Source organism: Choloepus didactylus, chromosome 4, assembly GCF_015220235.1.
Source record: "Choloepus didactylus isolate mChoDid1 chromosome 4, mChoDid1.pri, whole genome shotgun sequence".
NCBI classification, from domain to species: Eukaryota; Metazoa; Chordata; class Mammalia; order Pilosa; family Megalonychidae; genus Choloepus; species Choloepus didactylus.
Genome location: NC_051310.1, coordinates 59,970,032 through 59,986,795, shown reverse-complemented (window position 1 = coordinate 59,986,795; position 16,764 = coordinate 59,970,032). Strand labels below are relative to the sequence as shown.

The window sequence follows — 16,764 nt, the reverse complement described above, 5'->3', positions numbered from 1 at the left end:
AGGCCATCGGAGCTATTGAGATATTGCACATTCCCTACTTCACTCCCAACTCAGTTTATTGCAGGGTCTTTTGTGTTCCTGGACAAAAGTAACAATACCAAAGACTGTCTTGTAAGACTGGGATAACAGCGCCCTGCTTTACCAAGATCCGCCGGCAGGGGACGGTGTGGACGGAGGTCTCCTTCGGAGCTTGGCCGAAGCCCTAGATGAACAGACAGATGCAGCAGTGGGAGAAGTGGAGTGGAGAGGCGGGGCCAACAGGAAGGGACGGGGTCGCACATGGGCCCGCCCCTCCTGGGCGTCTCTCCTCCCTCGCCCCGCCCCTTCCCCCGCCCGGGCGGCCATGGCCATTCCCGGCATCCCCTATGAGCGACGGCTTCTCATCATGGCGGACCCTAGAGATAAGGCGCTTCAGGACTACCGCAAGAAATTGCTAGAGCACAAGGAGATCGACGGCCGCCTCAAGGAGTGTGAGTGCACCTTTCTTTCCACATAATTTCGTGCCTAAACTCGCTTCTGCCTCTGACAAAGCGGAGGCCTTTGGCGGAGCCTGGCAGCCGAGCCCCGGGGATGAGAAGGCCTTGGTCCAGGGACAAGGCGCTTTGTCATCCATCCCTGAGATTGGGAAGTGCGCCTGTTCGGGCGTGGAAATGGCCCATTTTGGTCCGCGTGACAGAGAAAACGTCCCCGGTTGAAATGGCAGCGGACGAGCACTACAGGAGTGGCGAAGATGTGGGCCAGGGTTATTTCCCAGGTTGGGTTGCAAGGAGAGCAAGGTGCAAGGTGGAGCCCTGGGAGCCGGAGAGAAGAGGCTTGAGTCAGCGAAGCTCAAGCAGGAGATGAGACCCTGGGAGTTGACTTGTTAGCAGAGTGGAAAGGCGGACGCGGAGCTTAAGAGAAAGGGTTTGTGTTGTGGTCATACCCTCCTCGTTCTTTCCTTGTCTTTCGTGTTGTACTGTTTAAAGTACACAAGTTTCCCTGACCTCCTGAGCTAAAGGGGCATTTAAGTGTTTTCACAGTGCTCCTTCATTAAAAAATTGGAGTAGTTTAATTACATGAAAGTAGCCGTAATTATAAATTCTGTGGAGAACTGTACGTGTTTAGCTAATTTAGGATAGAAGCCAGAGAGTAATCCTGGTGAGTATGTGAATCGGGACACTTCTCAAATCCAGAAGTGACTGGTTGTCAATACTTATTAAGTATGTAATTTAGAATGTGCTTAAACAAGTATTGCTGATCTGTAACATTTCATTTTTAAACGTGTCACTTACTACAAATGGTCTTACTTCTTTTGTGGTTTGATATAGCGGATATAAAACTTAAACCGAAACAGACTTTAGTAACTTAGGTAAAGTGAGACCTAGTGAGATAGACTCGGTAAGATTATTGTTTTAAAAATGTTCAAATTTTATTATTTCAGTAAGGGAACAATTAAAGGAACTTACCAAGCAGTATGAAAAGTCTGAAAATGATCTGAAGGCCCTACAAAGTGTTGGTCAGGTAGGTAATGGAGTTTGGGGTATAGGGGATGATCGTAATTTGCTGTGTTTATTAGCCGTTGGCAAAAAGCAATCCTTTTTTTTCCTTTCTTAGATTGTGGGTGAAGTACTTAAGCAATTAACTGAAGAAAAATGTAAGTGGATTAGTTTGTTAATTATGAAAAAAAAATGGAGCTGAACACCCTCCTCCTTAACCTTTAGAAATGCTTATTATTTTGATGACAGTAATGAATGGAAATGGTATTGTTGCATAGACTTAAGTTTCCATTCAACTGTTGTCTTCCTGGAAGATATAAGTAAAACTGATGTTATTTTTTACTTTCTATTTGTCAATTTGTTTTTTCATTTTGTTCCTATAGTTATTGTTAAAGCTACAAACGGACCAAGATATGTTGTGGGTTGTCGTCGACAGGTAATACATTATGATTGTATAGGGCTTTATAATTGATAGAATGCATTGTGCGCATAACCCCCAAGGGTAGATTCTCCAAACAAAGCTGATAAATAGGAAAGCCTAAACTCAGACTATGGGCTTTGGACCCCTGGCATTCTCCACTTTCCACTATGTCACATTGCCTTGGTCAGCTCTACACACTTAAGAATTGAAGGAATTTTTTTTTGGAAAGTCGTGATAAATTTTATCTTGCTAACATAACTATGGAGTTTTTTTTTTGTTTGTTTGTTTTTTTTAATTCAACCTACTACATACCTATTAGCATTTATAGTTAACTCTCAAAAACACGATAACTTAGAGTTTTAAAAATCTATTCTTTATCGTCTTAACAGAAGAAAAAATAATATGATTACCTTAACTGTTATGAGATAGCATCTAAAAATTTTACACTCCTTCAGGTCAGCAAAAATAATCATATTCAGTATTTATTCCTTTTGTTATATTATGTCATTGTTATGTTTTGATATTTTTTATGGCCAATTGATTTCTTTACTTTTTTTTTTGTTAGAGAAGTTGTAGGTTTACAGAAATTTCATGCGTAAAATACAGAGTTCTCATATAACACTGTTTTATTAACACCTTGCATTAGTAATGAAAATCAAGGAATTTTAGAACTGGAAAATATCTCAAATCATGTTCATGTCTTTTTTGAAGAGAACTTAAAAGTGTTAGACCCTATTGATAACCTATGTTTTATATTTAAACAATCAGAAATGTTACTTCATGGACTACACCATAAACCTGAGGTGATTTTATATGAGTTCATTTAGATTAGAAAAGGCAAATTGAAATAACTCATTTCATTTTACAGTCATCAGAAAACATCAACAAATGTTTTGAATCATTCAGTACCATTGGAAACCAATTTATATACTACCCTGTTCTTCAGAAGTATCCTTAGGTAAAACATTCTTGTCAATTGTTTAAAAGAGCTTTCTCTGAGTGTTTGTTATATCAGATTCAGGGTTTAAAACATTGATATGACATGCCCATGGAGTGAAATTTACTCCAAAGGCAAAATCAAATCTTAGGATTTTTCCTAGCATAAAAGTGGGGTGACATTTTCTAAATCACGATATTAGATGCATGAGTCTGACAAAGGATTTTTGTGTCTCTTTCAGGTTTTGAATCTTAAAGTTAACATTTCTGGTATTTCATGGTTATATAAGAGCAAGAAAATATTTAAAAACTGGAAAATATTAGAAAAGCCAAGATTTTTCATTTTCTCTATACATATAAATGTTGAAATAGCTTCATATTGATCTCTGTTTATCTTTTTTCAAGTACCTTACTTATCTAGCAGCTTTTTTTTTTTTTTTTTTTTTTTTTTTTGCTTAATCCGTTACATTAAATCTAGTGTTTTGCCTAGCTTCAGTTCGTTTTAACTGCCACTAAATTTGGAGCTCTTTGTAAAATCCTTTGAAAAGTGGTCAGTAATTTGTATGGTTCTGAAATTGTTTTGGCAAGATGGTTACACTTAGCAGTTTTTAAAATATTGAAAAGTAACTCTTTTTGAAAAGTAACATCCTGAATGTGAGGTGAATCTATTAGATGTGTTATCTAGGTCTAGCCAGGTAGGTCTGTCCTGCCTAGATAAGCCAATAAATTTCTTAGTTTGATTGAACCTATTATATCATATGTTTAGCATAGTGCCTTTTAGCATAGATCTTTTGATGTATGATTTTTTTTTACTTAACCGATTTCTTGTAGTTTAATTTTTTCATTGAGTTATAATTCATATTCAATTGCATTCTATTTAAATATCCCATTCTGTTCATGTAACAAAGGCATAAATGGTGGTTGCTTATTTTTTTTACCATTTTAATTAAAATCTCTGAGGAGAGACAGTATGTTTTCCACTAGTCTCCTATGATCAAGTAACATGCATTCTTCCCAAAAGTTATAGTTTCCAAAATAAAAATAATGGGTACACCTTTACAATCCACCCCCACCCCCCACCCTAATGTTCTCTAAGGGATTTCTTTATAAGTGCTTTGGTACCAATTCCCAAAGCCACTACACTACAGTGCCTGATTCAAAATAATGAATAAAACTATTAAATAGTTTACCTTTGAAAGTAAAATACCAAAGTCCATTCCTTCTTCAAAAACAAGGCCATTGCCACCACAAACTTTGTGTGTTAGTGATTTCACATTTCACACTGTGATTGTACAAAAGGGAATTTTAATAAACCCTTCTATCAGCATGGAGTTTATAATTTGATATTTAGTGTTCTTTCTGAAGGGTAAAAATTATTATTTGGCTTCTAAATATTATGCTCTTGTTAGTATTTTTTTCCTTTTTAAGTGTTTAAGTAACACCTTGTGTTTTACAAAATTAGCTTGACAAAAGTAAGCTGAAGCCAGGAACAAGAGTTGCTTTGGATATGACTACACTAACTATCATGAGGTGAGTTTCTTACTTTATTTTGTTTATCTTTTATTTTCACGGATGGAGGTCTTATCCAAAAGGTGCTTCTTGAGGTCACTGAATATTTTGAATTTTTTTCCTCTTTTCCCAATTTCTAATTAATTGAAACATGTCTTCATAAGATCATCTGTAGATACTAGCATAAGAGAGTCGTTTATATTATATCTTTAGGCTGAGAAAAGAAAAATTCGTACTTTATCATTCCAGATATTTGCCAAGAGAGGTGGATCCACTGGTTTACAACATGTCTCATGAGGACCCTGGGAATGTTTCCTATTCTGAGATTGGAGGGCTATCAGAACAGATCCGGGAATTAAGAGAGGTTGGTACTATATGCTCTATTCTCTAAATTTACTAATAATTAGTACTGGTTTTTGGATGCCTGACGGGAGAAACAGGATGAAAAATTACTCTTTGTCCAAACAGTGGCAACTGGATATTACACATTTGGTACTCCTGCAGAGAAAAGAATAGCACCAAATTTCTAGTTAAGAAAGTTTAATGGTTTTTGGTAATTTGGAGATACTTGGTGTTAGGAAAAGTCTTTTTATGGCAAAGGAAAAAAAAAAAGTTGGGAATAATTGATATAATCTGTTACCTTTGCCTTCTCTGGTTTAGATTAACATATTAGGCTACTTGGGTTGGAGCACATTTGAATGACATATGTGTAATGTAGTTTTTCCTATAAACCCATCAGTGTTTTGTTTCCTACCCTTAGGTAGATTAAGTTACCTCTGCCTTAAAAATTTTATTTTGATAAATCTATTTGCTCTCATTTAAGAAATACTGGCTTTAGGAATGGCTTAAGTCTTTTACGCTCTTAGGGAAGAATCAAAACGAGGATCTCCCTGCTTCACAGCACATATGGCTTTCTAACGATTATCTTTAAAGCAAATTACATTGTTGTATTGATTTCATCCTAATTTTAGGCTGGAAATATTTAGGAATGAATAGTTTCAGAGGTTGGGCAAGTCAAACCTTCAGCTTTTTCATTTTCTAGTTTTCTTTTCTTGAATCAATCTTGGTAGGACTTTGAAAGCAGAGCATATTATTTTGTGGCTACTATGGCATAATGCCAACAGATGAAATTTTTATATACCTTTTCACTTAATGTCAATTAATTTACCAAATCCATTCCCCAATTCAATAATTCTTTTGTGTTATATTCCCAAATGCAAAATAATATAGATCTTTTGATGTATGCTCTTTTTTTTAAACTTTTTTTGTTGTTAATTTTTTATTGGGGTATAATTTACATCCAATAAAAAACAGATTTTTAGTGTGCAATTCAAATGTATTTTGACAAATTATACACCTGTGTAACCACCATCCCAATCAAAAGTAGGGTTAAAATAACCATTCTTGTTTTTAATTTTAGATTAATTTAAGAGAAATAAATCCTGAAAAAAAAAAATCTCTAATTTAAATGTTTTTACATGGCATGGAATTCCAAAACTATAATGAGTTATGATGTGTGTACCTAACTATGTTTTCCTTGAAGTATTTGAAAATACATAAAAATCTTTACTTTTTTAAGAAACATGCAACTTTTTCCTAGGTAATAGAACTACCTCTTACAAACCCAGAATTATTCCAGCGTGTAGGAATAATACCTCCAAAAGGCTGTTTGTTATATGGACCACCAGGTTGGTATTTAACTATTTCTGCCCCACTATTGAGGAATAAAAAAATGAGATGGACAATTCCAACCTCCATTCCATTCAGCGTGAGAGTGGGATAGGAGATGTGTGTCTGCTATTCCCTCAGGCATTAGTATTTTTGTGCCTCATTAGCATATAGTATATATATCTTAATGACATGTGATTCAAGTGCGGCAGTCCTCAAAGTGTGATTCACAGACCTGTGGGCATCTTCAAGACCCTTTCAGGTAATCTGTAAGGTCAAAATTCCTTTTATAATACAAAGATGTCATTAGCTCTTCATGGTATTGACATCTGTACTGATGGTGCAAAAGCAGTGTGGGTAAAACTGCTGGTGCTGTAGCATGACTCAGTTAAGTCACTGGCATTAGACAATACAAATAGTCATTGTGTTCTTGACTGCCACACACTTGCAGTATAAACAAAATGCCAGTTTCACTTTAAAATGTCCTTGGTGAAGCAGTACAAATTAATTTTATTAAATCTTGATCCTTGAAAATGTCTTATATTCTGTGTGAGGAAATGGAAAATACATATAAAGCACTTCTGTTGCATACTGAAGTAGGATAGTTGTCTCTAGGAAAAGCACTTCTGCAATTATTTGAATTTCTAGCCAAATTAGTCGCTTTTCATATCATTTTTCTTTTTGAAGGGACAGTTTACAATCTGGTTATTCAGACTTCATTGTTGGTTATATGTTTTGGTAAAATGAACAAAATAAGCTTGTCATGTTAAAGAAAATAGCTGACATCATCGGTTGCCAGTGATAAAATTTTACCTTTTAACTGAAAATTAGAATTTTTAGAACTTAATCTGACACTGTTAGCTTGACAGCATCCTAATACATTACTACTTAAAGACTTCTTGTGAGGTGGGAAGGTGATATTAACAAATGTGATTTTTAAAATATTGTGTAATAAAATGTCAACATTTTGAAGATTTATATAACTTATTTAACCGATAGTTTCCAAGTAACTAATGCTTGACACAAAATCATGCGTAGGTAAACCATCAACTCAGTGGATTTTAATGTAACAGAAGTTTCCATCCTAGTCTATATTGTAAGTAGGATTTTGCTATATTTCTAAGGTTCTGTATTGAGTCTGATTAACTAAAATTATAAAGGATATTTTGAATAAAAATTTAAATTGTAATGCTGAGAGTAGAAGTACTTTGGAATTTTAAATGGCAATTCTGTTTAGGATTTAGTTTCTGTGTTGGAAAATTTACTAGCCAAAGGATTTCAATTCTTAAGAGGCTTTTAAAATCAGTTTTGCTTTCTATCTATTTAGGACTTCTTTTGTCATTCTTAGGTACAGGAAAAACACTCTTGGCACGAGCTGTTGCTAGCCAGCTAGACTGCAATTTCTTAAAGGTAAAGAGAAGATTCTTTGGTAGTTGCTGAAATTAAATTTTATTTGAATTGTTTTATGTTTACTTTAATGTTTTTCCTTTAATCAGGTTGTATCTAGTTCTATTGTAGACAAGTACATTGGTGAAAGCGCTCGTTTGATCAGAGAAATGTTTAATTATGCCAGGGACCATCAGCCATGCATCATTTTTATGGATGAAATAGATGCTATTGGTAAGAATAACGTTTTATGTTTTATTTTAAAATTATCTTGAAAATGTTAGGACATTTTTTCAAAATCTAAAGGAACTTTTTCTCATTCAATGCTAATGATGACTTGTGGAGAGTAGATAGCACAATGAATTAGATGTTACTTTAAAAAGATTCTTAAGAAAGTTTAACCAATTTTAATAAATAACCTTTGACATTGACAAAATGAGAAATGTTATAACAAATTCAATTCTAAATTAGTCAGTATAACTCTTACTAATGAATTTTCAACTCCAGACATTGATCCCATTCTGTTTTCTTAATTGATGATAATGGAGGAAAAGAGTAATGAATATGTTTCCTAATCTATTATTTTAGGTGGTCGTCGGTTTTCAGAGGGTACTTCAGCTGATAGAGAGATTCAGAGAACTTTAATGGAGGTAATATTTTGTAAAGTTTTTATTAAATGAAGAATTGGACATTCCGTATTTGAAGGTCAAAATGGGTATAACACTTGAAATAAAGAATACATTTAAATGTGAAATTTGAAAGTAGTGCAGGAGCAACACATTTCTCTACTACAGTCTGTAGTAAGAAAATGATTACTAGAAAATAAGAGGGTATCTACAAATTCCAGGTGATATATATATATATATGTACTATTCCAGTATGTTTTTGAGATCAGCCATTTAGATATTTAAATTGTATGTTGAACTTTTACGTTGTAATTGTGCATCTTAAAGCTAGTTTTATTAAGACATTTTATGAGTAACGGTCATAAGACTGTTAGCAATGATTCAGTTATCATTACGCTGCTCAAAAAATTTCTGACTCTTGCGTCTTGCTCTATTGGTGAGACTGAGAGGCAGCTAAAATACTTAGTGGTTTTGATCGTCGAAGAAATAAAATGGATGATGAAATGGTAGAATGTGCATAAAGCCTTTCCCCACTCCAAATTTTGTGAAAGGGATGGCAAGACCTCAAAGATATTTTCCCATTTCTGCAAATAGAAATTAGATAGCATTGATAATGCCATGTCACACTGTTTCTTGAGAGGTATTTTTTCTTTGGGGGCATTTGACAATTACTTTTCATAAATTTTATTGCTCTGCTCAGAAGTATTATGGTATATTAAAATGGTAAAATCTCTTAGAAACCTTAATTTGAGGTATTTTAAATCAATGCAAAATACCAGATTTTTAATTCATGTAATTGATATGTTGTCAGCTAATAGATATTTTGTGGGGGAAAAAAAATAGACATTGTTAGGCTAGCTATATTTTAAAGAATTTGTTAAATGTGGTAAGGTTCTTCAGTATCTATTCAAGAGAACTTTGGGAATTGATGGAAATATGTTTGGTGTCTCTTGGTATTTCTACATACAATAGAATTATTTGAAAAGGTATTTTAAATGCTTATTATCAAATTTGAGAAAAAATTTGTATCCAGTTATCCTAATATAAATTTTAGATCTGGCATACCATAGCACTTTATTCATTCGATTTTATTAGTTTTATGAAAAAGTACATAGTTGAATAATCTACCTTGGAACTCTGAGGATGGAAAGTATAGCCCTTTATGTAAAAGAGAGAAAAAATAGGGTTCAGTCAAATGGCCATCAATTTGTAGCAGTACAATTCATAGTGTTAGTCATATAAATGGCATGTGTTGTGTGTTTTTTGATGCTTGGGATACGTTCTGCTTATGATTTTTATTTACAAATATGTTCTTAGTTACTGAATCAAATGGATGGATTTGATACTCTGCATAGAGTTAAAATGATCATGGCTACAAACAGACCAGATACTCTGGATCCTGCTTTACTGCGTCCTGGAAGATTAGATAGAAAAATACGTAAGTTAAGGTTCTTTACCTGCTGTCCATTTCCTTTTTTCTATGTCCATTTCTCTTTCCATCCTACCCCCACCTTCCTCTTTTGTTATTAAAAACAAACAAAAAACCTGACTACAAAATATTTCTTATTTTTAGATATTGATTTACCAAATGAACAAGCAAGATTAGATATATTGAAAATACATGCAGGTCCCATTACAAAGCATGGTGAAATAGGTAAGGAAATAAGCTATTTTATATATACTTACATTTGGTAAATGAGCTAATGTGCTATGGATTATTACTGCTGGTCTACCAAATCTGGTTTTAAATTTTCCAAATATTTATTGAGCATGTACTGTATGCTAGGAACAATTCTAAGTGCTGAGGATACAAAAATGAACAAAATAGATAAAATCCTACCTTTATAGAACTTACATTCTTACCAGGAAAGACAGATAAAGTAAGTAAAATATGGTGTACGTTAGATGGTGATAAATGCTATGGAGAAAAAGAAAGAAAGAAAGAAGGGGGGGATTAAATAATTCCAGGAGCAGGACCCAGTATGTACTTTTTACAATGGGAATGAGGGATACATGCAGAGAAGGTCTTACCAAGAAAGTGATTTTTAAGCAATGACCTGAAAAAAGGTGAAGGACTAGATGTAGATATCTGGGGAAAGATCATTTCACACAGAGGGAGCAGCAAATGAGAAGTTCCTGAAGTGGGAGCATGCCTAGTACATTCAAGCAGTAGCAAAGAGACCAGAGTGTCTGTGGCAGAATAAACAGGACAGTAGCAAGAGATGAAGTCATAGCAGTAATGGGGACCAGATTGTGTAGCACCTATGGAGGCCATGGTATATGGGCTTTGGCCTTTACTTGTAGTGAGGTGGATACCATTGGAGGATTTTGAGCAGAGGAATGATAATGGTCTCACTTTTGTTATTTTTGACTTATAGAAAATTACAATGCATGAAAATAGAGAAAGGGGTATAATGGATTCCTAACCCCCATGTACTCATCTCTCAGCTTCAATAATTCTTAACTTTCTTGTTTTATCTGTAACTCCTCCTTACCTTCCTGCTGGATTTTTTAAAAAGCAAATCCCAGGCATTATATCCTTTTATCTGTAAATATTTCAGGATTCACTTGTGTTTAATAAGCTCATTCTGGCTGCAGTGTTGCGAATAAACTGTGTAGGGGGTAAGAATGGAAACAGGAGCATCAGTTAAGAGGTTTTTAAATAAGCCAGATAAAAAATAATGGTGTCTCAGTCCAAGGTGGAAGCAATCAAAAGTCTTTCAAACTGAAATTTTAGATATATTTTGAAAGCAGTGGTGACAGGACATGCTAATTAATGTATTGGATGTTGGGTATGATCTAAAGGGAAGAATGAGGGAAGACTTAGGGTTTTGGCCCAAGCAGCTGGGAGAACTAAGTTGCCATCAGTTAAAATAAGGAAGATTGGAAGGATTAGATTTTAAGGGAAGGATAGAGGATTTGGTTCTAGATATTTTAAATTTGAGATGCCAATTAGATTTTGAAATAAAGAGGTTATTAGCAATTCAATATGCATCTGAAGTTCATTGGGAGGTCTATGCTGGAGATATAAATTTGGATGTTATCAGCATAAAAATGGGTCTTGTAATTAGGTGGGATTTCCAAGGAGGTGAATGTAGAAAGAGAAGGGGAGAGGTTCCAAGGCTGAGCCTAGATAATTTGAACATTAAGAAGTTGAGATGAAGAACCATCAAAGGAAGCTGAGTGAGAAGGTATAGTCACTGAGGCAGGAGTAAAACCTGGAGCTGGTAGTGTCCTGCAAGATAAATGAAGAAATCATTTTAAGAAGGGACCAATCCCCTGTAAAATGCTGACAATAGATCAGATAAGAAGAGATCTGAGAATAAACGTTTGGGGTTATCTGTGTGGTGGTCACTGGTGATCTTGTCAAAAGTAATTTATTTGAAGTGGTGGGGGCGAAAACCTGCTTTAAGTGGATTTCAGAGAGAACAGGAGGGGAGGCATTAAATTTTAACATTTCTTTCAAGGAGTTCCTCAGAGAAGAAATGGGACTCTAGCTGAAGGGGAAATGGAGACAAAAAAGATTTGGGGGAATTTTCTTTTGGTTGGAAGAATCTGCAAATCTCATTTTTTATGCTGCTGAGAATAATCTAGGAGAGAAAGAAATTGGTGATACTCTTTCCTTGAGGAGGGGTCATACTTCTGAGCATAGACTTTTCATTTATGAGAATAAGAGGGAGGCCATAATATATATATATATATATATATATATATATATTATATATATATGACAGGGACTTGGAGAGGTTTTCTTCTGATTGCTTCTATTTTCTCAGTGAAATAAGCAAATTCAGAGTGAAGATGAAGAACTAGTGTTAGAGGTTAAAGGACAGAGGAGAAGACACAAAATAGTTATCTATGGAAATGAGAGACTAGACAAATAGGGTCTGGCAGACTGACTTGCAGGCCAAATTCTGCCTGCCTTGTGTTTTTGTAAATAAAGCTTTGTTGGAACTTCATTTTTTGTTGAAAGCCACGACCATTCGTTTATATATTATCAATGGCTGCTTTCCCACTACAGCAACAGAATTGAGTAGTTTTGGTAGAGATCATATAGCCCACAAAGCCTAAAAAAATAAAAAAGGCAGAAAAAGTTTGCTGACCCCTGCGCTAGGGGAATCCAGTGCAAATGCCAGATAGGTTTAAAAGCCCTTTGAAGTTAGTCGTCTAAAATAATTTAAATAGTTGCTTTTTATCTCTCACTAACTTGCTCATTGCTCTTGTGAGGGCGTTTTATGCTAGAAAGACTAAGCTGAACCAGGAGTGTCAATTTCTGGGTTTCTTCCGTAAATGTTCAGCTCTTGCTAACAGATACTGTGCTAGCATTGAGGAGGATCCTTGTTGGCAGCTAATTAAGGAATATCCATGTAAAGATTGACATACCCTGTATTGCCTGACAGAGTATCTTATCAGAGTTATTCATATTGTAGTAGCTTATGTCACTGCTCTCTTTTTATCTTTCTATTCTGTATCAAATCCATGACTGCTACCCCATACTGGCAGTTCTTCAATTCATGTCTTGTCATGTGGGTAGAAAAGTCACTTAATATTACTGTTGTCGTAAATCTGATACTTCATCACTTGAAGTTTGCACAGAAACCAGAAAAGTTAGCCAGTGCCTGCTCTGGTGTTTAAAAATTACGCAATTGAATTATGTTGATGACTTTTTGGCATATTTATATTTGGCTTATGTGATTAAGGTAAATTGCAGTTGGTTTTGAACTTTCTAGCACTATTCAGATTAAAGATTTGGTTACAGTCTTAAGACTCAGCTTGATAAGTATCTGAAGTTCACATGTGCACAGCTTTATAAATCTGCATAGGGACAGGTTAAGATGCTTCAGATCTTGATATTTCCTGATTTTAAGGCTCCAGAAGTGTGTCTTTTTCTGTTTGGTGTTGATTTACTTAACAGAAATACAGTTTTTGGTCATTAATATTGTGGGATGTTAACAGGAATGATGCCTAACTGATCAAATTGAAAGTAGGCTCTTGTGTTTAAATTTTCCAAGTGGGAATAAATCAAGAAAATGTCTTAATTTTTTTACTAATTTCCACTATTTTTTCCTAAACAGATTATGAAGCAATTGTGAAGCTTTCAGATGGCTTTAATGGAGCAGACCTTAGAAATGTTTGCACTGAAGCAGGTAAGCATCTAAATTACAGATTCTACTATCAATTTTGTTTTTTTTTAAGTTTGCTAAAAATGTGTGTTAGTTTTACACTGCCCAAAAGCAGTCTGACCCTTGCAAGGATTTGGGTGCATTTTGTTTTGGGGGGAATTGATTCCAGGAAGCAGAAGAGAGAGAAAACAGATTAAGTGAGATGGGAGAAAGAAAAGCTAACCAAAGGGTGCACTATCAAGGTTTTGATTCTCATGAGACCACTGAGAAATACACAAAATGCCTACCAGGATTATCTGCCTGAAACATTTATTCACCAGCTCTTATTCTTCATTGGATGAGATTTGCCCTTGGGGGTGTTAACCTTTTTGTGTTTCTGGGTGCATTGGGGCAGAACATGGAAAGACATGAATGTGGGAGGACACTGACCCCCTGAAAAGTCTGAGGTTACAGACCTGACTACTGTATCTGTGGATGAAATCAAAATGGGCCAGCACTAGAGGTGTTTGCTACAAAATGGATAACATGTTTTCTGATACTAGTCTGTGAGTAGTAAGCTTAGAAAAGATTGATGTATGAATTCTGTGTTCATGCTACTTGTGTGAAATGTTGTATTTGAATATAATGCTCTGTGGGGATTGTGTGATCCTATTTTAATTTTTGTTGCTTTAAAACCTTACAGAGAGTCATTTACTCTTTTGTCTTCTATACAGAATCCTAAAATTGAAAAAATAAATTTCTACTGTTGTTTTTATAGTTACTGACTTTCAAAGGTTGGAGATGAACTGTTTGTAAATATTACAATATGTGACGTCCTTTTGTTTTCACATCACCTTTAGACTTATTTTAACATTTCTTGTAAATTCAACACACAGTGTTTAAAGAGGCTGCTCAGGCATAGCTTCTCGGTAAGAGTATCTTGGTACATATATTGTATTTCAGTATCTGGATCAAAGATCTGCAGGTCTAATGTATTGTGAGTTTCTTAAAACTGTCTGAAATGTTTATTGATTGAAAGTTTGACTTGACCATCATTCAATAACTATTGCATATACCCTCTTTCTCTACTTACATGGAAGTTATTGTAACCTTTTAGCATAGTTATTCTGTGTCTGGGAGAAAGAGTAGCTAAGTATTAATTTAAATGAAAACTGTAAGGAAGTTTGATAACTGTGTAACTATGAAATCCACACAGCTTATTGCATCAAATTCAAATTTCTGTTGTTAGAAAATGCTTTCAGAGGCATTTTATCATATTCTTACAATTGCTTTCAAATAATTTTAATGTACCTTCAGAAGCCTACTCATTTTTTGATGAGAGTTCACAGGTGAATGGATAGAAAGGGTTTTTAAAATGGTTTTAGGTCTGTGCGGTTAATATTGATTCTTAGACAATGGATATTTTTAAGAGTACTTTTCGTCAGCAGACCTCTTTATATAAAATGTTTGTTAAATGAATTAGAAGTATACTATGTTCCCTGACAAATGTTCATGATGGACAAACCAAAGAGTTTCTATGATAGAAAAATAGTCTGGTTACAAAAGATTATTAAAGTTTAATGTGTTAGGGAAGCAGTCGTATGCATAAAGTTTGGAAATATGACTTATTTAGTTGTAGCTTTTTATACAAGTTTTAAACTTCACTAGTAAAAAATCAGTTATTTCCATTTACCTGATTTCTGAGGACAGCATAGAGCAGCAATTTCCAACATTGCTTTTATAGAAATCTTGAAAGAGAAAGTAGGAAGTAACCCTTAAAATCTGCTGTCAATCCCGTCATTTTATATAAGTAAAAATTCAATATAAGAAGATCCTCAATGGAAATAGTAGTATTCATTTAATTTGTAGATGATACTTTACCAGATTTATCTTACCTCGAAATTGAGATTGTCTCAAAATCTGGATCCCATATCCTTGGCACAACTAATGTTAAAAAAATAGAAAAAGAACCTTGTACTCCTTTGTCAACTAGTATTTGACGAGTAATTTGTGAAGAAGTGATTAATTGAAAGAAGCAATTGAGGTGTGATACTTGAGTATGAAAGTCATATAAAAATATCAATTTGTATATAAGGTAAATTTTAAAACATGGATAATGGTGCTGATATTTAAAGCCCACTATTAGCTTTCTGTAATTTCCTTTTCTGTAAGTCTCAGATTCTTAACAAGGAACAGCTATCAAAATTACTGAAAGTGTTTTGTTTTTTCCCAAACCATACATGTGGTTCCTTCTTTCCAGGGAAATGTTACCTGCAAAGTTAAGAAACTGCCACCTAAAATGTATATATGTTGTAAAGAGTTATTTTTATTAAAGATGCCATTGGATAAGGGTCTATATTGGTTGGATTTGAGATAGTCCCCATTTTAAATATTCAGATAATTGGATCACCTGTTTTCTAGTTTTTGACTTGGAAAATAATGCTCACCATAGTTACAGAAATTAATTGAATAAAGATAGTGCTTTTTAACAAATTACAACTACTAGCTTAAAGTAATAAATCCAGGCTCCTCCACATTTACTTTATAGAGTTGCATTATTTAGTTTTCTTATAATGAACAAATAATTCAGATATTTTATATGGCAATCACATTGCTTTATTCTTCACAGGTATGTTTGCAATTCGTGCTGATCATGATTTTGTAGTACAGGAAGACTTCATGAAAGCAGTCAGAAAAGTGGCTGATTCTAAGAAGCTAGAGTCTAAATTGGACTACAAACCTGTGTAATTTTACTGTAAGGTTTTTGATGGCTGCATGACAGACATTTGCTTAATGTAAAAATAAAGTTAAGGAAAATAATGTATGTATTGGCAGTGATCTTTTTCGAAGTATATGAATAAAAATATGTATGAATAACAAAAAATTAGTAATTCAGTAATTGTACTTTCAGGATTGGTACAGAGAACTTTGTTAATGCTGCATTTATTACAGCAGAGGTTAAAAAAGATGTTGAAGCTTTTCATATTTGCTTTGTAAGCATTTTGTAAAACATTGAAAATGATTTGAGATAGTAGTACAAGAGAACATATCTTGACTTATTTTATACCATTTGTTTTTCTCCTCCTAAAAAGTTGAATAAAATCTGTTTGATTCAGTTCTCCTACATATATTCCTGTCTTTTCTAAGAGTACATTTACCATGGTTCTTTAGTAAGTAAAGTACTTATTTGATGGCCAAGATGAAGTTGTATTTAGATTTTAGGCTTTTGGATTTTATTTTAAAACAGTACCCACACCCTGTATCCATAAAATCATTGTGTTATATTTAATATGGATGTGCATATGTGCAGGTAACTGAAATAATACATGCACATCCACAACTTTTTTTTTAGGTTATGATTAAAAGTAATATTTGCTAATAAATGTGGCTTGGTTTTCTTGATTTATGTGAGATGATAGTTCTCTCTTGAGAATCTGTTAAGTGCTGGACCCTCTGTCCAGAAAAAGTCACACAAAGACATGTTTGCATATACTGAATTTCAGGAATTTACCATTTCTTAAACTCATATATGGACTATATGGGTATCTATGGATACCAGGGTAAGAGTGTCTGATGTAGGGGATTTTGATGTCAGAAATATTCAAAATGAATGTTTTGTTACCTGTACACAATTCTTTCTC

The 16,764-nt window shown here is 34.2% G+C and overlaps 1 protein-coding gene across 1 annotated transcript; it reads left to right on the top strand.

The window, feature by feature from the left end:
- Positions 1 to 339: 339 nt before the first annotated feature.
- PSMC6 (proteasome 26S subunit, ATPase 6) lies at positions 340 to 16,247 on the top strand. The gene is made up of 14 exons (XM_037832702.1): positions 340 to 470; positions 1,421 to 1,500; positions 1,594 to 1,633; positions 1,859 to 1,911; positions 4,295 to 4,362; positions 4,591 to 4,705; positions 5,942 to 6,029; positions 7,358 to 7,419; positions 7,506 to 7,629; positions 7,984 to 8,045; positions 9,339 to 9,459; positions 9,595 to 9,675; positions 13,097 to 13,168; positions 15,753 to 16,247. The coding sequence occupies exons 1-14, from the start codon at positions 344 to 346 to the stop codon at positions 15,869 to 15,871; spliced, it is 1,212 nt and encodes a 403-aa protein (XP_037688630.1). The 5' UTR covers positions 340 to 343; the 3' UTR covers positions 15,872 to 16,247.
- The last annotated feature ends 517 nt before the right edge of the window (positions 16,248 to 16,764 follow it).